Below are 27,538 nucleotides of genomic sequence, written 5' to 3'. Positions count from 1 at the left end.
GATCACTAGTATACTAGTAAAGGTTAGCTCGTTCTAAATTTGTCTTGTCAGTAGACTGGTTTTGAAATTTGAAACGTCCAAGCCATGCATATCCGGGTGCCTCATACTCCATATATTTAGGGCGAAGCTTTGTGATTGCCATCCCCTGTTCGTCTCCACGATGTCCAATAATCATCTACAAGAGAAGGACTCAACCACCGATCTTGAGAAGGATTCCGCGTATAGGGATGGTCTCTCTGCGATCATCCCCGGAGACAAGCACGGATGGCTCTCCCACCCGTTAGCAAAGTCTCTTCTCAGCTGGGGCGTAGAGGAGCGAGGTAGGTTTCCCTCACAACCAAATACTCGTCTAATCTTCGTTCATAGGCACTATTCCAGTTCCTGAAAAGGAGCGGATGGACACTCAATACTATAAAATTTTCTTCCTTTGGTTTTCAATGAACTTCAACATCCTCTCGTGAGTTTTCAGAGTATTTCGATTGTCAGTCATTTTCACAGATAAACTAGCTTCTCTGCCGGAACGATTGGTCCAATCGCTTTTGGACTTGGACTTCGTGATTCATGTCTCGTCATCTTATTCTTTAATATCCTGGCGTGCGCATTACCTGCGTATTTGTTCGTATACTTTCCCAAACATAGCTATAGAGTCATTACTCGACTTCTCTTCCACAGAAATACTTGGGGCCCTCGAATTGGCATGCGTCAGATGATTCAATCTAGATATAGCTTTGGGTATGTGTGCTTGTTTTTTTATATTTGTTACTGCCTGACTTTCTTTCAAGCTACTTTGGCGTCATTATACCCGCTATCCTCAATTTGATCGGCATGAGTGGCTTCAATATCCTCAATGGTATTCTCGGTGGACAGGCACTAGCTAGCGTGTCTGGTAATATGAGCTGGGAGTGCGTATGGCGTCCCACGAGCTCGGTTATCTTACCTAACCCGTATCAGTGTCGGCATTGTCATTATCTTCGTCATCGCGCTCCTCGTGCGTTCTCTTAAGTGACTTCTGAAATTCTTTGTCTTCACAACGTTCACAATTTCAGATCTCCTTCATGGGCTACAGAGTACTTAACTGGTAAGCGGCAACCTCTGTTCATCAAAATTACAGTTTTACGGTTTCCAGGTACGAACGTGTTTCATGGTTCCCAGTTCTTATCGCATTCTTGGTTGTACTCGGCGTGGGTGGCAAGAACTTGTACAACGCTCAACCAGCGGAACCTGCATCCGCTGCTGCCATTCTCAACTTCGCATCCGTTATAGCTGGTTTCGTTATCACCTACTCGCCATTGGCATCCGATTTCACGATGTACTACTCGCCCACCGTTCCCCAGTAAGTTTCATTTAATCCCCTATGGGGTTACACTTAGGCATATTTTTCCAGGTCCAGGATCTTTTGGTATGCATATATAGGGTACCTCGTACCTATCGTGCGTCAACTTCTTCATCCGGCATCCCCTGAGCGTTTTTTGATATATTCCCAGGTCCTTCTTCAGTGCCTTGGAGCCGCAGCAGTCCTTGCTGCACCAAACGTTCCTAGCTGGAATGAGGGTTACGGAACAGAAGGCAATATCGGCGGCCTTTTAGATGCGATGCTCGGTCCGGTCGGTAACTTTGGGAAGTTCCTCACCGTTCTTCTCAGCCTGAGCGTCGCCAGCAACATTGCTGGCGCACTTTATTCTATTTGTTTCAATTTCCAAGTTATGATCCCGGCCATGTCAAGAGTTCCAAGATATGTTTTCTCGATCGTCGGCACGGTAATGTCCGTCTTCCCGTCTGTACTTCCTGCCACCAGCTAATTTCAAAAATTCCCCCTGGACGCTGACAGCGCATTGCCTTTATCGATCGTGGGCGCCCACAGATTTTATGCGGCGCTGACTGATTTCCTTTCGCTAATTGGTTATTGGGCAAGTGCGTACGGCGCCATCCTCCTTGTCGAACACCACTACTTCCGCAAAGGTGACTTCAGCACCTACGACCACGCCATATGGAACGTTCCGGGCCGTCTTCCCTGGGGAGCAGCTGCACTCACAGCTGGAATACTGTCTTTTGCCCTGATTATACCCTGCATGAATCAGGTGTGGTACCAGGGCCCCATCGGCATCACCTCAGGTGATATCGGTTTCGAGATTGCATTCCCTCTTGCAGCCTTACTTTACATCCCCCTTCGAAAGCTAGAGCTCAAATACCAGAATACCAAATAGTAAGTACCGTTCGGTCGAGATAGTTGTAAGTTAGATGTGCGATGTGCTACGGAACGTGTACTGTCTTACTGTGCCTATTTCTAATTTTACTTACCTTCGATCAGAACAGCAATCTAGGGTCGCTCCTATCTTTTTCGCATAAAGTATGCTCACGAAGCAATTGCAAATCGATCCTTCGGAGCCGAGATATCATCCCCGGTGAGAATCAGACAGTGCGAGAGACTCGCCGTTCGCGTCGTGCACTGCCAACTAAAACCGCCTCGCACGATCTCGACAAGAACATGCGGGCGAATGCACGATGCAAAGATAGTCAGTATCGTGTATCGTCGTGCGAGGATAGTTCGAGTTTTGACACAATGCAGCACTGTATTGCATTTGTTGCAGACGATTCATATCATACAGGGAACGGTAGTTTACATGCAATACCGCGAAAGCAGTCCAACGCTCGTGCCTCGGGTCCGGTATTTATGTGTACGTCATATGCGCTATATCAGTCAGCCCTACAGCTGAGCGCTGATCACCGATCATTGATCATCAAGATGGCTGAGCCTGAGTTGCATAGTCGGGACTTCGGATGAAAGAAGTAAATGTGAAATAGTTATGCACCTGTATTAAAATTTAATGTCCATCAGCGTGTAAGGGAGATGCACAACAAAGAAACAGCACGAGGTGAGCTCGCAGTGGTGGAGGTCGAGGCTACGCGCTTGCTGCACAGCCTGTACTTGGTGCGGTAGGACTAGGAGGAGGAGCAGGAGGTGTTGTGGAATCTGGATGACGAGCGGGCAGCAAGCTGAGTGTGCGATGATAACGCCTGGGCCTGGACTTCGCCTTGCTGCTGCTGTGCTGATTATGCATTGGCATTGGCGTGTCGAGGAGATGCGCAGCAGAGAAAAAGCACGAGACGACCCAGCATTCGGACGGGTAGTGAAAGCGCATATCTTGCATGTGATGAAGTAGGATGAGAACTACCTGGAGTTTTCTGGCGGCGATGCCGGGCGGAGCAGTAAATATAACCTGGACGGAGATTATTAAATCGTGACGACCTACTGCTATGGGCCCGCCCGCTAGGCTGCACCGTGACCAGCCCCGGCTTATATTACCACGGACAAGTCGAATGGCAGTACATAAAGACTCTCAAACGTAGTAAAGACTGGTTAGTACGAGTCTACCCGCCCGTCACCGGAACCGATGGAAATTGTGTGGCTGAACAACTTGAAGAGTCTGCTTCACAGGTATTTCCATCAAATATTCTGATTTTCTTCTCTAATTCTGGCGGTACCACAGGTTCAGGCTGCTTCTTCTGGCAAGGCAGGAAGACCTGATCCCCACTTAGTTGACGTCGAACTTCAGGGTGCCTGTGATGGTACACAAAACATGCGATCACTCGGGAAACATGCGACTTCTACGGCATCCGCCGTCGAGAATGCCCCAGTGGATCTTACTGCCGCAGATGGTTTTGAGACGACGTATCTCCAACCCCTCAAGATTATCGATGCTGTCCTTGAGAAGATCTCAGACGTATGGGCTATTCTTGTTGATGGGAAACGAACTAATCGAGTTGTATAGGTACATCCGTACGCGAAAATGGCGCTGGGGGTGCTATCTGCTGCATCTAAAGTATGTTGGGTTTCTCCCAGAGTTCAGTTTCCTCCTCAGAAGTTCTAATTTCATGAAGATTATAATTGCGCAGGCACAGCGCGACCAATCGATTATTAGTCTTGAAAAAATTGAATCGATGCGCGGTATCGTGGAAAAGATCGTTCATCAGACTCTTGAGTGCGCCCGTTTCATCAGGGACTATTCGGAGACGAAGAGCTTTTGTGAGTCACCAAGCTATCGTACCTTGTACATGAATCTTATACTATATTATAGGGAAGAGACTCGGGAAAAACGTCATCTCGGAAACTGATGACACGATCAAACAGTACAGCGACACTTTGGACGTTCTTATGCAACAATTCCAAAACCAAGTTCATCGGGACGTGGCCGTCTTCGTCCAACGTACGGGTAAGGATTCTGACACGCTTCTGTCTTTACATTCACTCATACCGTTCCAGGCGATACCTTGGATCTCGAGGATATCGCTTATGCCAAGGGCGCAGGACTAGATACCATGAAACAGTGCCTACCAGGGACGCGCACTGAGATTCTTTCCCAGATTACGGAATGGATCAACGGCAGCGGAGATGCTGCCAAACGGGTGCTGTGGCTATCTGGCCCTGCGGGCAAGGGCAAATCAGCCATCGCCCACACGATCGCCAACTGGTTCAAGGAATCTGGAGGCCTTGGTTCATGCTTTTGTTTCGATCGGCACAGAGAAGCAGATCGTCGCCATGAAAAGATTTTCTCCACCATCGCGCGCGATCTCGCCGACCGCGATTCAGGGATGAAGCGAGCGTTAGCGGATGCGGTCAAGGATGCAAACTCGCTCAAGAACACGACAGACATCATCCAGCAGTGGCGCGACCTTCTCATGAAACCGCTAAAGAAGTTCTCTGCATCAAGCGTAGGGCTTGTGTTGATCGTGATCGAAGCACTAGATGAGAGCGGTGGAGAGGAGACGCGGCGCAACCTGCTCCGGATACTCGCCGGTAGACTTCAGGACAAAGGATTTCCCCAAATCACAGAACTTCCATCCAACTTTCGGATACTCGTCACCTCTCGCCCACTTCATGATATCGAATATGCATTTCACGGCGCTGAGCATATTCTACGGTTGTCCATGGACGAGATTCCAGCAGCAACGGCAGAACGCGACATCCACACGTTCGTATCTGAGGAGCTGAAGGGGCTACCAGATTTTGGCGACAAAGAGTTTACAAATCTCGCTGCGAGAGCCGATGGACTTTTCGAGTGGGCGCGTCTTGCTTGCGAATACATCAAACATACCCCTCCGGTCGTACGCCAAATGCCTCGCTTCAATGCTCTCGTGAACCGCAGGGCCGGAAAGCAGAAGAACCTGTTGTACGATATGTATCTAGTGATTTTGAAAGAAATTATGAAAAGGGATGAATATGACGACGACGAGTACGAAGAAGCACTGACAGGGTTTCGTTCTGTGATGGAACAGATACTCGGCACAGCCGAACCACTTCCTCTTAATTCCCTCAATATCATGCGGAGCTACTTTCCAGACGAAAACAAGCACGACAACATGGACATTATTAAACGCATGGGATCCCTCCTCAGCGGCACCACCAACTCATGCACTCCGATCCGACCTCTTCACGCATCTTTCCACGACTTCCTGACAGACAAGTCAAGCAGCGGAGACTTTTTCGTGGAGGTGTCGAACGTACAACGGGACCTTGCATTCGCATCGCTACGAGTCATGGAACATGGCCTTCGCTTCAATATCTGCGATTTGAAGTCGTCGCACCTCCCCAATTCCCAAGACGCAGGGCTTCCTCAACAAGTTAAAACATCCATCCCCCCACATCTCTCCTATTCCTGTCGATATTGGGCCGAGCATGTTCGAACAACGGACTTTGATGATAAACTCGCAAAGGAAATACGATCATTCTTCGACGACGAGCGACTGATGTTCTGGATTGAAGCCCTCGGACTTCTCAATGCAATTAGCAGGGCAATTACTGTGCTTCCATTCATCTCCAAGTGGCTGAAAGTGAGCACACGCTTACGAGGTAGTGTCGGACGAATAACTCATAAATAAATACAGGGCCATTCTGGATACGAAGATTTGCGGTCCAACACGATGGATGTCCAAAGATTCATTCAGGTGTTTGGCGGTATGATTTTGCACAGCACGCCACATCTGTATTTATCAGCGCTCCCATTCTCACCCGTCAACTCCACCATAGCTACCAAATTTACGGGAAGGTTTCCGAATAACTTTCGTCTGGCATCTGGCCGTGATTTTAACTGGGCGGTCGTCCAGATTGTAATTAATGGGCACACTTCCCCGGTTTCGTCAGTCTCGTTCTCACCGGATGGTACTCACATCGCATCTGGTTCGGTGGATAACACTGTGCGGGTGTGGAATGCAACAACCGGACAGCCATTGGGTGAGGTCTTGGAGGGGCACACTGCCCCGGTTTCGTCAGTCTCGTTCTCACCGGATGGTACACGCATCGCGTCTGGTTCGGAGGATAGGACTGTGTGGGTGTGGGATGCAGCGACGGGACAGCCATTGGGTGAGCCCTTGGAGGGGCACACTGAAATAGTTTTGTCAGTCTCGTTCTCACCGGATGGTACTCGCATCGCATCTGGTTCAGAGGATGGGACTGTGCGGGTGTGGGATGTAGCGACGGGACAACCATTGGGTGAGCCCTTGGAGGGGCACACTGGAGGGGTTTACTCAGTCTCGTTCTCACCGGATGGTACTCGCATTGCGTCTGGTTCGGAGGATAAGACTGTGCGGGTGTGGGATGTAGCGAGTGGACAATCATTGGGTGAGCCCTTGGAGGGGCACGCTGGAGGGGTTTGGTCAGTCTCGTTCTCACCGGATGGTACTCGCATCGCGTCTGGTTCATCGGATAACACTGTGCGGGTGTGGGATGCAGCAACGGGACAGCCATTGGGTGAGCCCTTAGAGGGGCACACTGGATGGGTTTGGTCAGTCTCGTTCTCACCGGATGGTACTCGCATCGCGTCTGGTTCATGGGATAACACTGTGCGGGTGTGGGATGCAGCGACCGGACAGGCATTGGGTGAGCCCTTTCAGGGGCACACTGGAGGGGTTTCGTCAGTCTCGTTCTCACCGGATGGTAGTCGCATCGCGTCTGGTTCATCGGATAATATTGTGCGGGTGTGGGATAGAGTGAACGTGCAACCATCCCCATCCCCCCAGTCCATAAACTCAGATCCCTCCGCATTTTCGCTGCATCGAAGCACCTTATATCCCACCCAAGAAAGCCGCATCATACCAACCAACGTTTGTAACGCTCGTCTCATTTCCTTCTCTTCTAACCTGGAACATGCTCTGCCCAACCCCGTTGACTTGCTCGAACCCACCTCACATCACGATTCTAATTCAGCCCCTTTCTTGCTGCGGCCTGATGGATGGGTGATGGGACCCAATTATCAACTCCTCTTCTGGGTGCCTCCAGCTTCCCGAAATCGATTTTATTTTCCTGGCACTGTAATGGTAATCCCGAGAGCAGGCGTCGAGCTTGATTTGAGCCATATGGCACATGGGACGCGCTGGTCGAGTTGCCGAGATGCGTGAGTTTTTAGCATTTGCCATTCGTACTTGTAGTTGCTAACATCAATTCTGTTAGCTCCACGTAACGACGATTTTATGGTCGCAATATTCAGTTTACCACTTAATTCTTTGATTCCTTATCAGTGTTATACCTAGCATCGAGCTTGAATTTACAGTTGTCTGGCTGTCAGAAGCTATCAATATTTCAGTTTTTGACTACACCAGATCTAGATATCTAAAAGCAATCGGGTCCCAAATTTCTCATTGATATCCTTCGCATCCCGTTTCTTTCTCTCAATCTACTTATTCAAATGCCTCGAATACAAATACATACTACCAAACATGCCTACAACACTCCAAGTACAGGCATTATCAGAACGAGAAAGGCCGAGGCGAGACGCGGAACGACAACCACAACGGACTATCAAAACAGACGACGTTAGCGAGACCGGTAGATACAACATTGGAGCTATACCTATCAAAACAGACGAGCGCAAGACTAAAGAAGAGAAAAAGGAGAAACGCGCGTGTGTACTAACTAGTAGGGAATACCAAAAAGGAAACTAAAAACGTTGTTCATGACAGGCATGCAGACGTGCTTCAGTTCGACGACCATACATATGTATGCGAAAAGCGTAGTTGTGAATAGTCAGCGAGAGCATGAGATCGATGACAATGTCACTGACGATCCAACAACATTGCCTGTCTGGCCCAGTGCGTTCATCGGGTAATAGCAACGACGCGCTTCGCAGGTTCTCTGAAGAAAGTGCTGCTGATCCAAGCTAGGAGCACCAAGTATCCAGCGATAGCTTGAGCCATCAGGAACCTGTACGTTTCTGAGTACAACAGTGACGACTCACGACCGGCGATGCCACTCACAGTGAAACCGTTAGCGGGGAGCCTTAAGATCGACATGATGAATGCAAGGGTGCCGAGTGCAACGAAGCATTTGTAACGCCTCTGCTTCGTGTCAGAGTACCTGATCTGCGCGAGATGCGATTTTCTGATAGAAATGATTCACTGACCATGTAAGAGCAAATACAATCGTACCCGCGAATACCCATGGAGGAACGCAAAGAAACAGCGTTACAGTCGTGCCATATCCCAGTGTCACGCACGGTGTTGGGAAATAAGTGAAGAAAGACTACTCTACTGCCTGGAACATTGCCGCGACCAAAAACCACCACATCTCGTAGTCCTTTCATGGTCGTCTGCTTCCCAAGCTTGTCAGCCTTACCATAGCCATCTTCTGCAAGGCGAGAGATAATAATTGCTCTTTCCTCTGGGGTGAACCACTTGGTCACGGTGTTTTGCCGGAAACCAGGAAGTATGAACATCACGCAAACCGCGACCAAGATGGTGATACCGCCTTTAATGTAAAACAACCATCTACAAATCATTCAGTTATAGAAACGATCGTCACCTGCCTCCATGCAGCTTGACCAAATTTGTCCTGCATATCGCGGAGTATAGCAGATGCAAACAGGAATCGAATGCAAAGCTGAGAAAACTTCCACAAGAAACGAGAGCTAGTCTCGAGGCGACCTCAGAGTCTGGCTTGTACCGTTTAGATACAAGCTTGAAACACAATTCCGGGGAAGAAGGGAGCTTCGGCAAAGCCAAGACAGAAGCCGACGACAATCCCAGTATCACTTGGGTCAAGCTATCAGAGACCGGATCTCAACGATGTAACACAAGTATACTTCATCGTCAATGTTGACCGTATCACTGATGATCACAAGAGCAAATCAGGATGCTCCACCAGGATCAATTTCTAGTGTACCTAGCAACGCACCGGATCAGCGACTCTGCTGATTGGTTTGGCCAAATAGTTGATCAGAGTGGATAATACAGCGTGAATGATAGAGCTTAGCAGCGAGAACGCAGCCATCATCCGGCAGAAGCCCCGGGCCAGGGCCAGCGGATATAGTACACATCGGAATGTCACCTATAGAAGTATAAAAATAAAGACACCCTGAAAGTACACGGTAGCCTGCAAGCTTCAAATTTTCTGCCATTCGTAGGTGCAGTGACTACTGGATAGCGAGGCCAATGATATTGACGTAGAACACAGCTGGACCAAGTATCGTTAAAGCAGATCTCTTGAGTGGTACCGTGACGCCGCCACCGCTACCGAATTCGAAAGCTAAGATTTTCGTGTTTTGCTAGTTCGATCTCGTCGCTACCCTGGTATCTCCTCAGAGGCGAAACTGTTTTTCTGCAAATGTATTCACAGTCACGTCGGATGAATTGGAAGAGGAGCATATTGGGACTAACGTAAGTTGGAGAAAGGTCTTTTAGAAACGCGTCGATCACGTGATCGTGTTGCTGTTGATGAAAATTACGCGACGCGTTTGACAAGCGTGGACAAATATTGTTCCGGTCTAAATCTTGATTGATCAAAGCGACGACTTCTTCCAGCCCCTCAAACTTGCCCAATCACTCTGATTCCGCGGATAATTATGGTCTCTAAACGACCGTTAGACGTGTATGAAAGCCCTTCAGCATCACCCCGTGGTCCAAAACGTCGACAACTATCGCATTCGTTACCGCCGTCGTCGCCGTTCACCTCAGCTTCTTCATTGTATACAACACCCAGAACGCCCTCTAGTCTCATAAACTGGAAAGTGCCCTCCGACTCTCCAACCAACCCATTTGGTCGTGCTCGGCGGCTAACAACAAGCACCACACTACCCCGCCCTTCTTCGTATGCGAAGCATTTGCCGCTCCGCTTCCAACTTATCCGCCCGGACGGTGACGGCAGAAGCCACACAAATAAAGATGGGGTCTACAGAGTTGTTCAAGTCCCTCTGACCTACACACTCGGTCACCTGCGGAAGCTTATCAAGTTTGTCTTCCAGCCAGCGAAGGAAAGCGAGATGGGCGGATCATACCGTTTTCGACGTGCCGCACGGCATGCCAGCATCCCACTACATGCAAGGTGCCCAGTGCCCTCTTCGTCCAAGGGTAAACAACCAGCTCTGTGCTTCGATTTGGAGCCAGGACATTTGTTTGAGGTGCAAAAAGATATAGAGATTTCGCGTTCTGGGGAGATAACAAGCGGAATGACCACAGTCAAAGCATCTACCACAAGAGACCCGTACCACTATCCTGGAAATGGCTCAGAGGGCAGCTTGCTTGACGCTGAAGATGGCGAAGATGACATTTGGCGGTGGGAAGCGGAGGAGGACTTCCAGCTTTCGCAGCTCTGGGCTCCGGGCGGGGACATTGAGAAAGGTATTATATATGTACGTCTTTTGTCTTTCTATGCTCTTGGACAGATCTTATGTTCACGAATAGCATCACGACTCTACGACCCAAATTCACATAACATTAAACACGAAGAAGATCCCAGGTCGCAAGGGCGTTGGCAATAAGCCTTTCCTCTTCATGGCGTGGGGTTCTATAGACCTATTTGCACCACCTTCGGCAACGTCTTCCATTATCCTTACTGGTATCGAAGTAACCCGGTGGAATGGCATATTAGCGTTTGAAAGGTTCTTGAAGGCTGAGGAAGAGCAGGAGCGCCTAGAACGTGGTGTAGGGGAAGAGGTTCTGGATATTGATGCAGAAGGGGAAGTTGACCCTGATGTCGTATGTTCCTTTCTGTGCCTTGACATGCAAATATACTTACAAATTTCGCAGTCATCGTTGACTCTTCCCATGTGCTCCTCCATCGGTTTTTCGTCGCCCTCATCACTGTCTTCATCAATATTTTCCCTCACCTATTCATCCTCTGCCTCTTCAGCTATTACTCCATTCCCCGCCTCGCCATCAAGGAAGCGTCGTGTTGATTACGCAAACAAACGAATGCTCGAGTTGGCGAAGAAGGTGAAGAAAACTCCAAATGACTGGGACGGCGCGGACGACAAGAAGGAAGAAGAGGGCGATGAATTTGAGGACGACGACGACGACGACGACGACGATCCTGCAGCGGAAGAAAAACCAAGTGACTGGGATCCTTTTGGGCCCGACGAAGCTGAAATATGAAGTATTGCTCGCGTCGGTTGATTCGGTTATTCGTTATAGGTACATGGCATAGGGACGTTATATATAATCTGGCATATCTTCTACTCGTACTAGTAACATCATAACGATTCTGGCATGTGTCGATATGTACAATGGCATTCTGAACAAGTTCTGGACCTGGGATACGGGGAACCTACCCTTTCAGCATTACTCTGGAATGTCTCATGCTCTCCCTAACCAATTCAGTCAACAGTCCCAAAATTGAGACTCGTGCAGAGGTGGCAAAATATTGATATATGATGAAGGATATAACTGACTGAGACAAGACGATTCCGTGTTATTTAGGCATACACCCAACTACCTGTCTCAGTTCTCCCGAGACTGGTCCTTGTACTGTTTTGCCCACTACAAAATGGTGAGAAAAACCAGGAGCACACGAGGTGGGAGGACTTACCATCATGGACGGTATCGGTCGGTCGGGTTGAACGTGTCTTATCTGCTCAAGCAACACGGAATAAGCACGACTGCAAGAAACGAGAGATCAAGTTCCGCACCTCACGGTCTGCGCTGACAGTCCAGACTCCGTATGCAATGGCAAACATACCAGCAAAAGTTATGACAGTGTTACTCCGCCAATTCGCAGGACGGGCCCACCAACCACCTGGGGCATCATCAGGTCGAGTAGCTCGGAACTAACCGCTTGGACATACCAGCGGGGGACCACACATGCTTTGGGTATGGATATCTAGCACCACCTCCCTAAATGCATCTCAGTGTAAGGTAACATGCACGTTGGGATCACCTCACCATGTTTTTTGAGTTCTGCGGAAGTTATAAGCGTATCAAGGTGTCGAACTGGGAGCAAGAGTTCAGATTATGTAAGAGTCGGGTCCGGCGCCGATGTCCAAAGCAGGCCAGCCCGGAGTTCCTCCTGCCAGCTCCTGCCACCAGATCAGTCATCTCGTCTTTCTATTACGAAAAATACAATGATGCTCATTATCCTGCTGAGTCAAGCTGGACTTCGACTGTCATCTCGAGTCATGATTACCCTGAATAATCGTTAAGGTGCGTCTCGCCACAATCCACGGACTACGGTGTTCAAGGTCAGTCCTGCGCTCGTCGTCTGAATTCTCTGGTCTATAACTCACGACCTCATTTGCACAGATAAGGTGTCAAATTTATCCGAAAGGAAAAGAATATGCTACTAAAGGGAAGTCCGCTAAGGGGATGATTTCATTTACAACAATGAACCACTCACAGCATCTGTCGTCGGATCACAAGTAAATCCACTCATCGTGCAGCATTTGACACGCAAAGCCCTGATGGGCACATACATCTACTCTAAGCAGTTTCTATGTCTGTCAATGTCTTGACAGGCATTTTTCATGACATGGCGGCACACGATGCACAAGTCCAGGGTTGGGGAATATACACAGCCCATCATATGTGCGATTCACTGAACGTTCTACCCTATCATTCGGCCGTCCATCGTCCGCCTGTCGACAGTTGTTAGGCAGCCTATATAGGATTCCATCAAAATAAAGCGTACATTATCTGCCCCCACACTACGTTTATCGACAGTCATCTTCTACGCACGGCCAGAAGTCTTCATATGATCAACAATACTGCTGGCGTAAGTTACCTCCTCCCTGTACAGATCTCTTACTCAATTTAGACTGGAATTAGTATATCCTATGTGAGTTCGCTGATTTACGCCTTGCAACTATTTGAACTAACATATAGTTTAGTGTTGGCACTCACGATCGTGGTCGGTTGACTTTTTCTGTCGTATGTTTGTGATTCCAAAGAATGACTATTTAGCTATATGATGTTGTGACCCATCTAGATGAGGAGGTAGGAGAAACACTTTCCCCCGAACTCCTCAAATCTCAATCTGACAGATCGACTATATCGTGAGGTCAAGGTTCACTTCCGTCAAGACTATATTTATCTTGTGTCGCTACCTTCCTTTCATTATCGGGGCTCTACGAATGTGTAAGACCTTGAGATCTTCGTATGTAACAAAAGGAAAGACAGCTTATCATACCTCACTCTAGATGAAGTCGTCGGGGAAGATTATATCGACGCCAATGTATTGAATCGCAACCCAATTCTCTCCTTCGCTAATCGTTATTTAGTTGTGCTTGGTGTTATGTCGCTCAAGCACCTGTACGTCAAATCTGTGACTGGTGGAAGCCATCTCTCACATGCAGCATAGGGATCTCTTTTCTGCAGATGGCTTGTGTCGAATGTCCGCTGCTTCATGCTTGTTTATCGATGGGCCACTAAACTCAAGTTTAGTTATTTTCATTTTGCGAACCTATGCTCTGTGGGGCTGCAGTAAACGAGTCCTTTTCTATCTTCTAGCTGCGTATCTGGTGAAATCTCAAGCTATTCAGCCTTACCACTGTTGACGGCGCAGCCAGACTACGTGTGTCATAGGTATCAGCTCCCTCCAAATATACACTGGGGCTCTTCCTGCCGGCAGGTCAAAACTCTCATTTTATCATTTGCTCGCTCACTGTTATACAGATGCATGTTATGGACCAGCTAACCCAGGCGCATCATGGCTCCTTACGAGCTTTGCGGCGTTGATTAGTCTGGAAATAGGTCCGTAGCATTTCCCCGAGCACTACGTTGAGCTACCAGCTTATCCTGCTGTCATGAAATCAAAGGATTGTTCGGGATGAGCATGTATCGGGTTCTAAGCCAATACCGCGCCGCTTCAGGACAGCTACTCAAATCGTTAGTGCGGAACAATATCGTGTATTTCGGAGCCAGCGTGGGTACGTGGTATACTCCTTTCCTGATGAAACGAATAACATTTAAAAAGCTCTGAACATCCTTAATATTGTTGGGATCTTGCTTATTCCGATTGCGACATGGCCTACTGGTATCATGGAAATGTGAGGATGATCATCATTGGATCGAGCTTTCACTGATGACTACACAGCGCACAGATTCTCTTCCAGGGGTTGCTTGCAACACGCATGCAACTTGATCTTTGGAAAGCTGACAGCCGTGAAGTGGAATCGACTATGGTCACGATGTCAATGACAGAATTTGCAGTGGCGAGATCTGAATCCACCGTCTATCAAAATTCCCATCTGGCAACACCCAACTGCTAAAGTAACCAGACTCTCATTAGCTGACTTCACGCACGATTGCCATACGGTATTACCACAGGCCTACATGTTACGTTTTCCCACCCTTAACAATACCTACTTTGTGTGATCCAACAGCGATTAACATAATCAACAACTTACCCCGGGCCACTGTTGTCCCTTGTCATGCTTGTGATGAATTTGAGAGGGATTACTGAGCAAGCTTCATTTACGTATGTCCATGATACTGATGTTATATACCTTGAACCTAGTGGGTCTGGTCTTTGCGAACTCTTCTGACAATGGCTGTGCATCCGAGATTGACAGAACCAATATTAGGTGTGTCACATACCGTTGTACCGTATGAATCTCATGACGTCTACAACACGACAACGTTCGGTTACAAGGTTTTGAGAAAGACCTGCATCTGCATGGGGAACAATACGCCACAATTTTGTCCGTCCTGTTTCTTGATACATTACATATTATGCAAGTGCTATGGTAAGTTTCATCCTTCATCGAGAGACAGCTGAACGTAATTTTTCTTCAGGAACATGCTCCTGCATTGGCTGGAGAGGCCTTGTGTCATCATTCCGTGTTGTATGTTTACAATATCAGTATTGTCAGGTTTGTCGACACTGACTGTCTGTTAATCGTGCTCAAGGATCACAGGGAAGTACACTTCCTTGTCTTGCATCGTTCAGATCCGGTCTCTGATAATTTGACCCGAATTATACCGGAATTATTGTCGCCCGCTTCTTTCTTGGCTTTGCCGAAGCTCCCTTCTTCCCCGGAATTGTATTTCTTGTATCTAAACGGTACAAGCGAGACGAGGTCGCCTTGAGACTAGCTCTTGTTTGTTGTGGAAGTTTCTTCAGCTCTGCATTCTGATCCCTGTTTGCACCTGCTGTACTCCGCAGCATGCAGGACAAATTAGGTCAAGCTGCATGGAGGTGGGTGACGATCGTTTCTATAACTGAGTGCAAACTGAATGATTTGTAGATGGTTATTTTACATTGAAGGCGGTATCACAATCTTGGTCGCGGTTTGCGCGATGTCATATTTTCTGATTTCCCGCACAACACCAGGTGGTTCACCCCAGAGGAAAGAGCATTTGTTCTCTCTCCCCTTGTTGAAGATGGCTATGGTAAGGCTGATGAGCTTGGGAAACAGCCGATCGTGAAAGAACTACGAGATGCTGTTTCTGACTGGAAGATGTGGTGGTTTTCGGCCACGGCCATGTTCCAGGCAATAGAGTAGTCTTTCTTCACTTAAGTTACTTCCCAACGCCATTGACACTGGGATATGACACGACTGTAACGCTGTTGTTTTACGTTCCTCAATGGATAATCGCGGATATGATCACATTTGCTCTTTCATGGTCAGTGAATCGTTGCTATGAGAAAACCCATCTCGCGGAGACACGGAGATCGGTATTCTGACAAGAAGCAGAGGCGTTACAAATGCTTTATGATCTCCAATGCACTCGGCGCCCTTGCATTCATCATACGGGATGCGAAGAATATCAATGAGCTTCAGGACCCCACTGGTCCTGGATATCTGGTGTAGTTGAAAACTGAAATATCGATAGCTTCTGACTGTACCACTTGTACCGCTTTACCCGACAATCGTAAATTCAGGCTCATTGGATGCTAGGTATAACATTGACAAAGAATCAAAGAATCAAGTGGTACACTGAATATTGCAACCATAAAATCATTGTTATGTGGAGCTAACAGGATCAATGTTAGCAACCACGAGGACGGATGGCAAACGCCAAGAACTCACGCATCTCGGCAACTGGACCAGCGCGTCCCATGTGCCATACGGCTCAAATCAAGCTCGACGCCTCCTCTCGGGATCACCATGGCAGTGCCAGGAGAATAAAATGGATGTCGGGAGGCCGGAGGTACCCAGAAAATGAGCTGATGATTGGGTCCCATCATCCATCCATCAGGCCGCAGCAAGAAAGGGGCCGAATTAGAATAATGATGTGAGGTGGGTTCGAGCAAGTTCGCAGGGTTGGGCAGAGCATGGTCCAGGCTAGAAGAAAAGGAAATGAGGCGAGCGTTGCAAGTGTTGGTTGGTATGATGCTGCTTTCTTGGGTGGGAGATGAGGTGCTTCGATGCGGCGAAAATGCGGAGGGATTGGAGTTTCTGAACTGGGGGAATGGTTGCACATGTACTGCATCCCACACCCGCACAGTGTTATCCTCTGAACCAGACGCGATGCGAGTGCCATCCGGTGAGAACGAGACTGACAAAACCCCTCTGGTGTGCCCCTCCAAGGCCTCGCCCAATGGCTGTCCCGTCGCTGCATCCCACACCCGCACAGTCTTATCCAACGAACCAGACGCGATGCGAGTACCATCCGGTGAGAATGAGACTGACAAAACTGCTCCTGTGTGCCCCTCCAAGGCCTCGCCCAATGGCTGTCCCGTCGCTACATCCCACACCCGCACAGTCTTATCCAACGAACCAGACGCGATGCGAGTACCATCCGGTGAGAACGAGACTGACAAAATTGCTCTTGTGTGCCCCTCCAAGGCCTCACCCAATGACTGTCCCGTCACTGCATCCCACATCCGCACAGTCTTATCCCATGAACCAGACGCGATGCGAGTACAATCCGGTGAGAACGAGACTGACCAAACCGGGGCAGTGTGCCCCTCCAAGGCCTCACCCAATGGCCGTCCCGTCGCTGCATCCCATACCCGCACAGTGTTATCCTCCGAACCAGACGCGATGCGAGTACCATCCGGTGAGAATAAGACTGACAAAACCCTTCTAGTATGCCCCTCCAAGGACTCACCCAATGGCTGTCCGGTCGCTGCATCCCACACCCGCACAGTGTTATCTTCCGAACCAGACACAATGCGAGTACTATCCGGTGAGAACGAGACCGACCAAACCCCTCCAGTATGCCCCTCCAAGGGCTCACCTAATGGCTGTCCCGTTGCTGCATCCCACACCCGCACAGTCCTATCCTCCGAACCAGACGCGATGCGAGTACCATCCGGTGACAACGAGACTGACAAAACTGCTCCTGTGTGCCCCTCCAAGGCCTTACCCAATGGCTGTCCCGTCACTACATCCCACACCCGCATAGTCTTATCCTCCGAACCCGACGCGATGCAAGTACCATCCGGTGAGAACGAGACTGAGTGAACCCCTCCAGTATGCCCCTCCAAGGGCACACCCAATGGCTGTCCTGTCGCTGCATCCCATATCCGCATAGTCTTATCCCATGAACCAGACGCGATGCGAGTACCATCCGGTGAGAACGAGACTGAGTGAACCCCTCCAGTATGCCCTTCCAAGATCTTACCCAATGGCTGTCCCGTCGCTGCACTCCACACCCGCACACTCCTATCCGATGAACCAGACGCGATGCGAGTACCATCCGGTGAGAACGAGACTGACCGAACCTCTCCAGTGTGCCCCTCCAAGGCCTCACCCAATGGCTGTCCCGTTGCTGCATCCCATACACGCACAGTCCTATCCTCCGAACCAGACGCGATGCGAGTACCATCCGGTGAGAACGAGACCGACCAAACCACTCCAGTGTGCCCCTCCAAGGGCTCACCAAATGGCTCTCCCGTCGCTGCATCCCACACCCGCAAAGTCTTATCTGATGAACCAGAGGCGATGCGAGTACCATCCGGTGAGAACGAGACTGAGTGAACCCCTCTAGTGTGGCCCTTCAAGGCCTCACCCAATGGCTGTCCCGTCACTGCATCCCACATCCGCACAGTCTTATCCCATGAACCAGAGGCGATGCGAGTACCATCCGGTGAGAATGAGACTGAAAAAACTACCTCAGTGTGCCCCTCCAAGGCCTCACCCAGTGGCTGTCCTGTCGCTGCATCCCACACCCGCACAGTGCCATCCTCCGAACCAGACGCGATGCGACTACCATCCGGTGAGAACGAAATTGAGCTAACCGGGGCAGTGTGCCCATTCATTACAATCTGGACGACCGCCCAGTTCAAATCACGGCCAGATGCCAGACGAAGGTTATTCGGAAACCTTCCCGTAAATTTGGTAGCTATGGTGGAGTTGACGGGTGAGAATGGGAGCGCTGATAGATACAGATGCGGCGTGCTGTGCAGAATCATACCGCCAAACACCTGAATGAATCTTTGGACATCCATCGTGTTGGACCGCAAATCTTCGTATCCAGAACGGCCCTGTATTGATTTATGAGTTATGCTTCCGACACTAGCTTGTAGTCGTGTGCTCACTTTCAGCCACTTGGCGATGAATGGAAGCACAGTAATTGCCCTGCTAATTGCATTGAGAAGTCCGAGTGCTTCAATCCAGAACATCAGTCGCTCCTCGTCGAAGAGTGATTTCATTTCCTTTGCTAGCTGATCGTCAAAGTCCGTTGTTCGAACATGCTCGGCCCAGTATCGACAGGAATAGGAGAGATGTGGGGGGATGGATGATGTGACTCGTTGAGGCAGCCCTGCGTCTTGGGAATTAGGAAGGTATGACGACTTCAAATTGCAGATATTGAAGCGAAGGCCATGTTCCATCACTCGTAGCGATGCGAATGCAAGGTCGCGTTGTACGTTCGACACCTCCACGAAAAAGTCTCCGCTGGATGTCTTGTCTGTCAGGAAGTCGTGGAAAGATGCGTGAAGAGGTCGGATCGGAGTGCATGAGTTGGTGGTGCCGCTGAGGAGGGATCCCATGCGTTTAATAATGTCCATGTTGTCGTGCTTGTTTTCGTCTGGAAAGTAGCTCCGCATGATATTGAGGGAATTAAGAGGAAGTGGTTCGGCTGTGCCGAGTATCTGTTCCATCACGGAACGAAACCCTGTCAGTGCTTCTTCGTACTCGTCGTCGTCATATTCATCCCTTTTCATAATTTCTTTCAAAATCACTAGATACATATCGTACAACAGGTTCTTCTGCTTTCCGGCCCTGCGGTTTATGAGAGCATTGAAGCGGGGCATTTGGCGTACGCCCGGAGGAGTATGTTTGATGTATTCGCAAGCAAGACGCGCCCACTCGAAAAGTCCATCGGCTTTCGCAGCTAGATTTGTAAACTCTTTGTCGCCAAAATCTGGTAGCCCCTTCAGCTCCTCAGATACGAACTTGTGGATGTCGCGCTCTGCCGCTGCTGCTGGAATCTCGTCCATGGACAACCGTAGAATATGTTCAGCGCCATGAAATGCATCTTCGATATCATGAAGTGGGCGAGAGGTGACGAGAATCCGAAAGTTGGATGGAAGTTCTGTGATTTTGGGAAGTCCTTTGTCCTGTAGTCTACCGGCGAGTATCCGGAGCAGGTTGCGCCGCGTCTCCTCTCCACCGCTCTCATCTAGTGCTTCGATCACGATCAACACAAGCCCTACGCTTGACGCCGAGAACTTTTTCAGCGGTTTCATGAGGAGGTCGCGCCACTGCTGGATGATGTCTGTCGTGTTCTTGAGCGAGTTTGCATCCTTGACCGCATCCGCTAACGCTCGCTTCATCCCCGAATCGTGGTCGGCGAGATCGCGCGCGATGGTGGAGAAAATCTTTTCATGCCGACGATCTGCTTCTCTGTGCCGATCGAAACAAAAGCATGAACCAAGGCCTCCCGATTCCTTGAACCAGTTGGCGATCGTGTGTGCGATGGCTGATTTTCCCTTGCCCGCAGGACCAGATAGCCACAGTACCCGTTTGGCAGCATCTCCACTACCGTTGATCCAGTCCGTAATCTGGGAAAGAATCTCAGTGCGCGTCCCTGGTAGGCACTGTTTCATGGTATCTAGTCCTGCGCCCTTGGCATAAGCGATATCACTAAGGTCCAGGGTTTCGCCTAAAACGGTATGAGTCAATGTAAAGACAGAAGCATTACCAGAATCCTTACTCGTACGTTGGACGAAGACGGCCACGTCCCGATCGACTTGGTCCCGAAATTGTTGCATAAGGCCGTCCAAAGTGTTGCTGTACTGTTTGATCGTGTCATCAGTTTCCGAGATAATGTTTTTCCCGAGTCTCTTCCCTATAATATAGTATAAGATTCATGTACAAGGTACGATAGCTTGGTGACTCACAAAAGCTCTTCGTCTCCGAGTAGTCCCTGATGAAACGAGCACACTCAAGAGTCTGGTGAACAATCTTTCCGACGATACCGCGCATCGATTCAATTTTTTCAAGACTGTCATCTTGAGTCATGAAGCGGTAAACTTCAGCCAATTTCTTGAGAAGACTGAGAATCGATTTGTCGCGCTGTGCCTGAGCAATTATAATCTTCATGGGGTTAGAACTTCTGAGTAGGAAACTAGACTCTGGGAGAAACCAAACATACTTTAGATGCAGCAGATAGCACTCCGAGCGCCATCTTTGCGTATGGATGTACCTATACAACTTGATTAGGTCGCTTCCAATCAACAAGAATGATACATACATCTGCGATCTTCTCAAGGACAGTATCGATAATCTTGAGGGGTTGGAGATACGTCGTTTCAAAATCATCTGCGGCTGTAAGATCCGCTGGGGCATTCTCGACGGCGGATGTCATAGAAGTCGCATGTTTCCCGAGTAATCGCATGTTTTGTGTACCATCACAGGCACCCTGAAGTTCGGCGTCAACTAATTGGGTATCAGGTCCTCCTTGCTCGCCAGAAGTAGCCTGAATCTATGGGACCGCCGAAATTAGAGAAGTAAGTCAAACTAGCTACATAATCAAAATACCTGTGAAGCAGACTCTCCGGACAGGCCCTGGTTCACGATGGAATGCTTGTTGTCGTTGGAAGGATGGAGATGCGACATGTCCTGAGCGACTCTAAGAAAACCGAAGGACTAGGATAGCAAGTTCGAGCACTTACCTCGACTTGCTGACTCGATGAAGCCCCTTCAATTTCAACGCTGTGGACTGCAGTGGTGCGGTTGCGTTTTCCCTTGAAGCGTTTCTGTACAATCTTAGCCGTATTCAGGACAAACAGTATTCACGCCTACACACAGGAAGTTTTTTTGTTAACCCATTCTTCAATTTCCGCAGGAACTCGTTCTGGACGGATAATTCGTACTAAGGACGGTGATTAATTACAAGAGACCACGTACCGAGCTTTCACCAACATTTACCTGATTGGATCTGGAAGTTCCTGGGGGAGGATCAATATCTGGCCTATGATCTTCACTCATCGCGAGTGGTTGTAGATTTAGGTCTTTGTGAAAGAATCGGTGTGCCCTCCAAAACTAATTGTGTACACTAGTACCAGTGCTGGCACTGGCAGTTGCCTGCCCCGTCCCGAGGGCCGAAATCATAAATGCAGTGTGCCCAAAATAGATGTGTGTCCCACGTATGTTAGTACTATTTATCATCATCTTTTGTTCTTCAGGCATGACTTCAAAAACAAGCTGAATATGCGGTAAAAAATAGAGCTCGCTGTCATCAACAGCGAGCTTAGGTTGATCTGGTGCTGTCCGACGTCGATGTCCGAAGCACCAGCCAGTTCCTCGGCCAGCTCGGCCAGATCAGTCGTTCCATTACGAAAAATACAACGACGTTCTCATTATGCTGCTGAGTCAAGCTGGGCCTTCGACGACTGTCATCTCGAGTCATGATAATATCACCGTGACCCTGAATAATTGTGAAGGTGCGTCTCGTCACGGACCACGGTGTTCAAGGTCAGTCCTGCGCTCTTTTCTGAATTCTCTGGTCTACAACTCACGACCTCATTTGCATAGATAAAGTGTTAAGGGGAAGAATATGCTACTAAAGGGAAGTCCGCCTTGAAGGGGATGATTTCAATCAACTACTCGAAGCATCTGTCGTCGTAAATCCACTCATTGTGCAGCATTTGACACGCAAAGCCCTGATGGGAACATGCATCTACTCTAAGCATTTTCTATGACAGACATTTTTCATGAAATGGCGGCACGCGATGCACAAGTTCAGGGTTGGGGAATATACACAGCCCATCCTCTGCGATTCACTGAACGTTCTACTGCATCATTCAGCCGTTCATCGAACGCCTGTTGACAGTTCCTATATAGGACTCCATCACAATAAAGCGTGCCCCCGATATTCCAAGCAGCAACACTTGACTCTGAGCAACTCATAGTATTGTAGCGAGATCCGATTATAATAATATTCCAATTTCGTTCACATCTCATACGTACAAAAACGAACAACAAACAAGCTATACGAAAGACTACTATTTAGACGGGGTAAGTATGAAGCGGTGGTCGTGGGATGCACGATACGGTCGGAACAAGGCAAGTTACGAGGGAGTGCGATAGGAGAATAGGGAGAGCGCACAACGGAGATGAGAAAAGGGGCAGGGGGGAGATAAAGACCGTGATCCGACGAGCATCCCCACACAGCAAATATATAAACTGAAACAGACGTAGGGAGACGAACAATTCGTTGGATCATTTAAAGATGAAACAATTCAATTCGTTGGTTGTTGGAAACGTTCGGAAATAGCCGTTGAAGCAAAATTCGATAACAGCGGCAGGAAAATGATCATCAGATGATCAAGCCACAGAAGGCGCAGGACGAATGAGCGGAGGCGGAGCGGGGGTTGGATTAGATTATGAAGGACGAGGAAAGTATTTGGATATGATGCTGTTATTGCAAGTCGAGGCAAAAGGAAAGGGAAGCAAACCGTTGGCTGGGAGTAAAGCACGGCGGACGATGAAGGAACCAGGAGAGGACATGTAGGAGGGCGAGGACAGAAGCCAGACCTGCCTGCTTCTACTTCTTCGAAATCGTCAAGCTCCTCATACTCTCCTCCAAAATATCGCACACATTCGCCTTGTACGCCGCACACGCACTCGGTCCAGTCCCAGTCCCACTCGGCTGTGTCTTCTCCAGAGGTAACGACGGCATCCTTTCCACCGTACTCAAAGGCACCATCAAGGAAGAGGGAGAGGGTTTGTTGGGAACGGGCTCATCGAGATCAACGACTCGGACGACTGCCCGACCTTCGAGGACCTTGCGTACTTTTTCTGCATCCCACTCCTTTCTCATCACACTTCCACTTCCACTTATACCGGAACCTGCAGCAGACCCAGACCCAGAAAATGCATCCCAAAACGCGCTTCCAAGCTTCCCAAGTAAGGTCTGCGACGCAATAGCAGCAAGCGCAGCCTGTTCCCTCGTAGGTACCGGCGCCGATTTGAATACAGGGGACGGAGGCGGCGAAGGATATGCGTTCTTCCCAGGGAGTGCTTGTGGTTGCGATTTCGGTGATGCGAAATACGCAGGTTTGAGGCCTGATGCCAATCCATGCGGTGTATACCCCATCCCATTTGTGTTCCCGTTGGCATGGGCATGCTGCGCAGCCATCTTCCCCCATAATTGCATCCGATATGCATCGAGGGTCTTGAGTGTGAATGGATTCGTATCCGCAAAGGCATCGAATGCGCCTATGCCCATTCCCATGCCCATACCAAGGCCATTGAGTTGGCTGTTCGTCTTCTCGACGATTGAGCTTGGGCGGTGTAATGCAGGATTGATGTTCTCTTGAAGGACGGCTTTGACCCCGACGGGTGGGATGAGGGTGGTATGTACAGGTGTAACGCCCATACCACCAAATCCACCCCAAAACGGCCTTGCGCCCAGACGTGGAGACGTAGGGAGGTCCTTTTGGGTGTTTGGGGTGATGAGTGGAGTTGTTGATGGGACGGATACAGGTGTGCCGGGTGGGGAGAGGGGTGCGCCTGTTTGGAGTTCTGCTGGAGGTGGGAGGTCGGGAGCATGACGAGATTCGAGGAGGCAACGCTTGAGGGCCGATATTTCTTGACGGAGAGCACTGTTTTCTGAGCGGGAGCTGCCGAGTTCTGAGCGGATTGCGTCGATTAAGCGGTCCCGTTCTGCGATGTCACCTTCAAGAGTTGTGATGTATTCTGTTTTGAGGTGTAAGTAAGAAAGGGAAGGGATATAGAAGGGATACTGACCCTTTCGCCTTACTCGGAAGTTTCGTGCGCTGATCTTGTTTCGGAGTTGGCGTTTCTCTCTGCTGCTCATCTTCTTGTATTCTTCAGGACTTGGGCGCCAGTCTTCGGGTTCAAGGATCCTGAGGGGAGCAGGGTCCTTTGAGGACTTTGATTTTCCCGCGCCCGAGTTCAAGTCCTTCTCAGAAGGATATGACTTCTTTATGCCACCAGAAGTGACAGCACCGCGGCGAGAACGTTTAGGCGGAGCGAGCTCTGGCTCTAGCTCTAGCTCTAGTTCCTGGTCAGAGTTAGAGTCTTGATCTGAATGGTCGTTTGAAGTAGCAGGAGTTCCGACTAGTTGTGGATCTATTGCGAACATGGGAGTGTTTGCGTCGATGCTCTCAGGACTTGAGCCACTTGTACTGGCGGTAGCTTCAGGTGCACCAAAAAAGTCATATGAAGGGACTGAGAGTGATGATAGGGATGGACCCTTTGTTAACTCATCAGTGTCTAAGAATTGGGCGAAGAAATCGTCGTCTGCGCCATTTGTAGTTGAGAAAATGAAAGGGCTTCGTGGTGATGAAGATGAAGACGAAGCTGTAAAAGCTGAAGGAGCTGAGTTTAGTACGTCGAGGTTGAAAAAGTCGTCAACTGTTGAGAATGAGGGTGTTATCGAATCGGTCAACATATTGGTCGATGTGGTCGAGTGGTGTTATCTCCCTTCGTTGAGGAGGCGTGTTACTAGTACACCACGGAATTACCCGGTGCCGATTCGGCACAATACCGCGTAAGCTGACTAAATCCGAACTCGTCGCAATTCCACGTCTTTCCATCGATTAGCGCGCTGCTGTACCTTGCTGTACGCACAGCTCTATTCACAAGGACTGTGCGTTTCACTGATTTGATTCTCATCATCTAACCCGCCTCACTCGCGTACCTCGACTTATCGTAAGGATGACTAAGTGAAATGAATACTCTCAGTCTACTCAACCGTGTACCCCACAAAATGTCGATGCAGTCCCCCCATGGGGCCTTCCTCCCATATCCACGCTCTCGGTTATTCTACCGTCGCAGCATCACAAACGACGCAGAATTATCAGCTTCACTTGAAATCATGCATGCCAATCAGGATTACACGGTCTTGTTCTACGAGTCCCACGAGGTTCGGAGATATGTCGCCTCCGCGAAGCTGTGGGTACTCTCCAAATGACTCCCTATTGTCCATCCTTCAGGCTAACGATCAATCCCCGTTATCGCGACAGAAGTGATTAGTCATATGAAACTTTGTAGTCGTATCAAAGTTTTGCAAAACTAGCCCAATCGCAGGTATCGCTCAATTTGCATTGAACATTAATATTGCGCTAACCTCCCTCTCGGGAGGATAAAAATAAATCTCGTACCTATGCCTGTCCCGCAGCCGCAGTACAAAGTCCAGCACAGTCGAGCTCGCTAAGAAGGTTTAGAACATCAAGCTGACAAGCTAAATGAACACAACAACCCTGATGTAGCTGTTGCACATTTGATCCTCACCCAATAGGACGTATCTTTGACCTAGTCCAAAGACGGGATCCTTACTACTCATCCACTCATCGTAATTAATGCCAAAGGATCACGATTGCGCTGGCAATTATATGAATTAATTACGCGGCCAATTTCAAAAGACGTCATGCATAATATCAGATCTAACCTGAGTAAGGCATCGGTGTGATTTAATGGTACAAGGCTAACTTGCGTAATGACTCGTAATAGTATTTTCCTTCTATTCGTGCAAATTCAGAAAGACTTTCAGGAATCGTCGGAAATGTGGACACTCACAGGTAACTACTGGTCTTATCAATTGCAAGAAACCAGCATAAAGTTGTTCTCTCTCCATTTTCTCTTTGAGAATACCAACGGAAATTGTGTCCTCGTTGCGACCTGCAGCACGGATAACTTCCTTGTCTTCCTCTGTCATCTCAGTCCGTAAAAACAACTGATTTTGTTTATCCGCCCGAATATGCGAGTTGATGAACCTGTACACGGTAATCATAAGGTACTGAAGTGCAATATAAGAACGGAGCACCGACTCTAGGCACGACGCAGCGCTCAAGGGTTTCTTGGTCTGAACGCCCGTAATAGCAGAGACCGACGTGAAGGGTGCGCGTGTCATCGCGACGAAAAGAGTCATCTTGGGAATGTGCAACTCAGCGGTCATTGAGTTCGCTGAGTTGGCAGTACACCTATGACCAATGAACTCTACGAGTCCAGCGCCATGTGTTGAGTCGTTTTGGTGTAAGCGGAGCTTGCATGCTTGGGCTCGGCCATGGAGTGATACTATTGACTTGTAACATGCCTTCAAGCTTTTCCTCTACAGTCGGGTCGTTCACATACAATCCAACAAATTGAACAACATCACTTGGCTCGATGGCGATTTCAACGCGCGCCAAGAATGGCGTGTCAAATCCGATCCGGGGATTGTCAAGTAGGCCGCACTCAAAGACGATGCCACACTTGAGATACCCCATGAGCACTGGATTTACACTGAACATTCGTACGAGTTTGTAGAGCCCAGAGGAGCGCTCATCTGCGTGGCATGTCGGCTTATGGGTGGACCTATCATCGAGTCCAATGTAGAGTGAGATCCCAGTCTGTGTCAATCATAAGCTGCACTTTCACCAATTTTTCTTTTGACACTATACAAAAAGACACGCGACGTCAGTTCTTCATATTTCTATGTCCCAGTTAGAAGTCATACCTCCTTCGAGCAATACCAGACGCTCTTACACTAAAGGCATTTGATGAACGCCTGCTACAGCATAAACCAGATAATCGACCATCACCTTTGCGCATTTCAAAAGTTTCTTCATTTCTGTCCCACATTGCGTACATTGTACGCCGAAATACTTCTTATTCTCTTTGAGGACCTCGCTCGAAACTGCTATAGAACGAAAAAGATTGTCCCGCTCTGGATATATCGCATGTACCACGCGGACACCCTTTGAAGCTGCAGAGGAGGTGCCAGAATCAGTCTCCATGTTCTCGGAAAGGCGGTGAGAGATGGATGTGGTGGCGAGTTGAGCGCTAAGGCTCACGAAGGACTGATTATGAGCGTACCTATGTTCTCAGCAGTCGGCTGTGCCTCAGTTCACATGATCCACAAGCGACTCCCGTCTTCTTCAATGAAATATAACCTACGTAAAGCCGCGTAGAATCATGTGATAAAGAAGAACATCATC

General features: G+C 49.0%; 12 protein-coding genes across 12 annotated transcripts; 7 read left to right on the top strand and 5 right to left on the bottom strand.

Moving 5' to 3' along the window:
• Positions 1-45: 45 nt before the first annotated feature.
• On the top strand, positions 46-2,350 carry HD556DRAFT_764815 (permease for cytosine/purines, uracil, thiamine, allantoin-domain-containing protein). Its single transcript, XM_041311556.1, has 11 exons — positions 46-320; positions 367-457; positions 508-615; positions 673-732; positions 783-902; positions 952-988; positions 1,047-1,078; positions 1,127-1,333; positions 1,385-1,430; positions 1,485-1,762; positions 1,829-2,350. Exons 1-11 carry the CDS (start codon positions 161-163, stop codon positions 2,202-2,204), a joined length of 1,515 nt encoding a protein of 504 aa, XP_041156793.1. The 5' UTR covers positions 46-160; the 3' UTR covers positions 2,205-2,350.
• HD556DRAFT_765096 (uncharacterized protein) lies at positions 1,780-2,841 on the top strand. Its single transcript, XM_041311557.1, has one exon. The coding sequence runs from the start codon at positions 2,246-2,248 to the stop codon at positions 2,780-2,782; it is 537 nt and encodes a 178-aa protein (XP_041156792.1). The 5' UTR covers positions 1,780-2,245; the 3' UTR covers positions 2,783-2,841.
• A 3,843-nt stretch (positions 2,842-6,684) lies between these two features.
• HD556DRAFT_764812 (uncharacterized protein) lies at positions 6,685-7,561 on the top strand. Its single transcript, XM_041311555.1, has 3 exons — positions 6,685-6,783; positions 6,914-7,388; positions 7,445-7,561. Exons 1-3 carry the CDS (start codon positions 6,771-6,773, stop codon positions 7,452-7,454), a joined length of 498 nt encoding a protein of 165 aa, XP_041156791.1. The 5' UTR covers positions 6,685-6,770; the 3' UTR covers positions 7,455-7,561.
• Positions 7,562-8,088: 527 nt separating this feature from the next.
• On the bottom strand, positions 8,089-9,063 carry HD556DRAFT_1492571 (uncharacterized protein; the record flags this gene model as incomplete). The annotated part of the gene is made up of 2 exons (XM_041308821.1): positions 8,419-9,063; positions 8,089-8,371 (listed from the first exon to the last, which is right to left on the bottom strand). Exons 1-2 carry the CDS (start codon positions 8,766-8,768, stop codon positions 8,089-8,091), a joined length of 633 nt encoding a protein of 210 aa, XP_041156790.1. The 5' UTR covers positions 8,769-9,063.
• Positions 9,064-9,736: 673 nt separating this feature from the next.
• Positions 9,737-11,554, top strand: HD556DRAFT_764792 (uncharacterized protein). The gene is made up of 3 exons (XM_041311554.1): positions 9,737-10,616; positions 10,669-10,962; positions 11,014-11,554. The coding sequence occupies exons 1-3, from the start codon at positions 9,831-9,833 to the stop codon at positions 11,356-11,358; spliced, it is 1,425 nt and encodes a 474-aa protein (XP_041156789.1). The 5' UTR covers positions 9,737-9,830; the 3' UTR covers positions 11,359-11,554.
• Positions 11,555-11,703: 149 nt separating this feature from the next.
• Positions 11,704-12,922, bottom strand: HD556DRAFT_1446770 (uncharacterized protein; the record flags this gene model as incomplete). Its single annotated transcript, XM_041307151.1, has 6 exons — positions 11,704-11,742; positions 11,792-11,833; positions 11,892-11,998; positions 12,048-12,096; positions 12,807-12,833; positions 12,887-12,922. 6 exons carry the CDS (start codon positions 12,920-12,922, stop codon positions 11,704-11,706), a joined length of 300 nt encoding a protein of 99 aa, XP_041156788.1.
• Positions 12,765-14,635, top strand: HD556DRAFT_764592 (uncharacterized protein). Its single transcript, XM_041311553.1, has 14 exons — positions 12,765-12,970; positions 13,024-13,033; positions 13,086-13,105; positions 13,159-13,191; positions 13,239-13,332; positions 13,395-13,429; positions 13,476-13,506; positions 13,556-13,588; positions 13,639-13,715; positions 13,764-13,821; positions 13,870-13,947; positions 14,013-14,123; positions 14,171-14,243; positions 14,291-14,635. The coding sequence occupies exons 1-14, from the start codon at positions 12,950-12,952 to the stop codon at positions 14,463-14,465; spliced, it is 849 nt and encodes a 282-aa protein (XP_041156787.1). The 5' UTR covers positions 12,765-12,949; the 3' UTR covers positions 14,466-14,635.
• Positions 14,636-14,831: 196 nt separating this feature from the next.
• Positions 14,832-15,600, top strand: HD556DRAFT_1396033 (uncharacterized protein). The gene is made up of 4 exons (XM_041303696.1): positions 14,832-14,942; positions 14,992-15,089; positions 15,220-15,394; positions 15,444-15,600. Exons 1-3 carry the CDS (start codon positions 14,929-14,931, stop codon positions 15,330-15,332), a joined length of 225 nt encoding a protein of 74 aa, XP_041156786.1. The 5' UTR covers positions 14,832-14,928; the 3' UTR covers positions 15,333-15,394; positions 15,444-15,600.
• Positions 15,363-15,701, top strand: HD556DRAFT_1446769 (uncharacterized protein; the record flags this gene model as incomplete). The annotated part of the gene is made up of 2 exons (XM_041307150.1): positions 15,363-15,394; positions 15,464-15,701. The coding sequence occupies 2 exons, from the start codon at positions 15,363-15,365 to the stop codon at positions 15,699-15,701; spliced, it is 270 nt and encodes an 89-aa protein (XP_041156785.1).
• A 524-nt stretch (positions 15,702-16,225) lies between these two features.
• On the bottom strand, positions 16,226-16,405 carry HD556DRAFT_1243384 (uncharacterized protein; the record flags this gene model as incomplete). Its single annotated transcript, XM_041298368.1, has 1 exon — positions 16,226-16,405. A coding segment is annotated over one exon (180 nt), but the record flags the coding sequence as incomplete, so codon positions are not given.
• A 6,573-nt stretch (positions 16,406-22,978) lies between these two features.
• Positions 22,979-25,102, bottom strand: HD556DRAFT_764268 (uncharacterized protein). The gene is made up of 2 exons (XM_041311552.1): positions 24,345-25,102; positions 22,979-24,293 (listed from the first exon to the last, which is right to left on the bottom strand). The coding sequence occupies exons 1-2, from the start codon at positions 25,009-25,011 to the stop codon at positions 23,140-23,142; spliced, it is 1,821 nt and encodes a 606-aa protein (XP_041156783.1). The 5' UTR covers positions 25,012-25,102; the 3' UTR covers positions 22,979-23,139.
• Positions 25,103-26,560: 1,458 nt separating this feature from the next.
• HD556DRAFT_1189025 (uncharacterized protein) lies at positions 26,561-27,292 on the bottom strand (the record flags this gene model as incomplete). Its single annotated transcript, XM_041296127.1, has 4 exons — positions 26,561-26,915; positions 26,979-26,995; positions 27,058-27,087; positions 27,143-27,292. Coding segments are annotated over 4 exons (552 nt in total), but the record flags the coding sequence as incomplete, so codon positions are not given.
• Between the last annotated feature and the right edge of the window lie 246 nt (positions 27,293-27,538).

The sequence above is a fragment of the Suillus plorans genome (genome assembly GCF_016647745.1).
Source record: "Suillus plorans strain S12 chromosome Unknown HD556scaffold_56, whole genome shotgun sequence".
Classification (NCBI taxonomy): Eukaryota; Fungi; Basidiomycota; class Agaricomycetes; order Boletales; family Suillaceae; genus Suillus; species Suillus plorans.
Note: the sequence above shows the minus strand (reverse complement) of the source record. Positions and strands in the feature narration are given on the sequence as shown.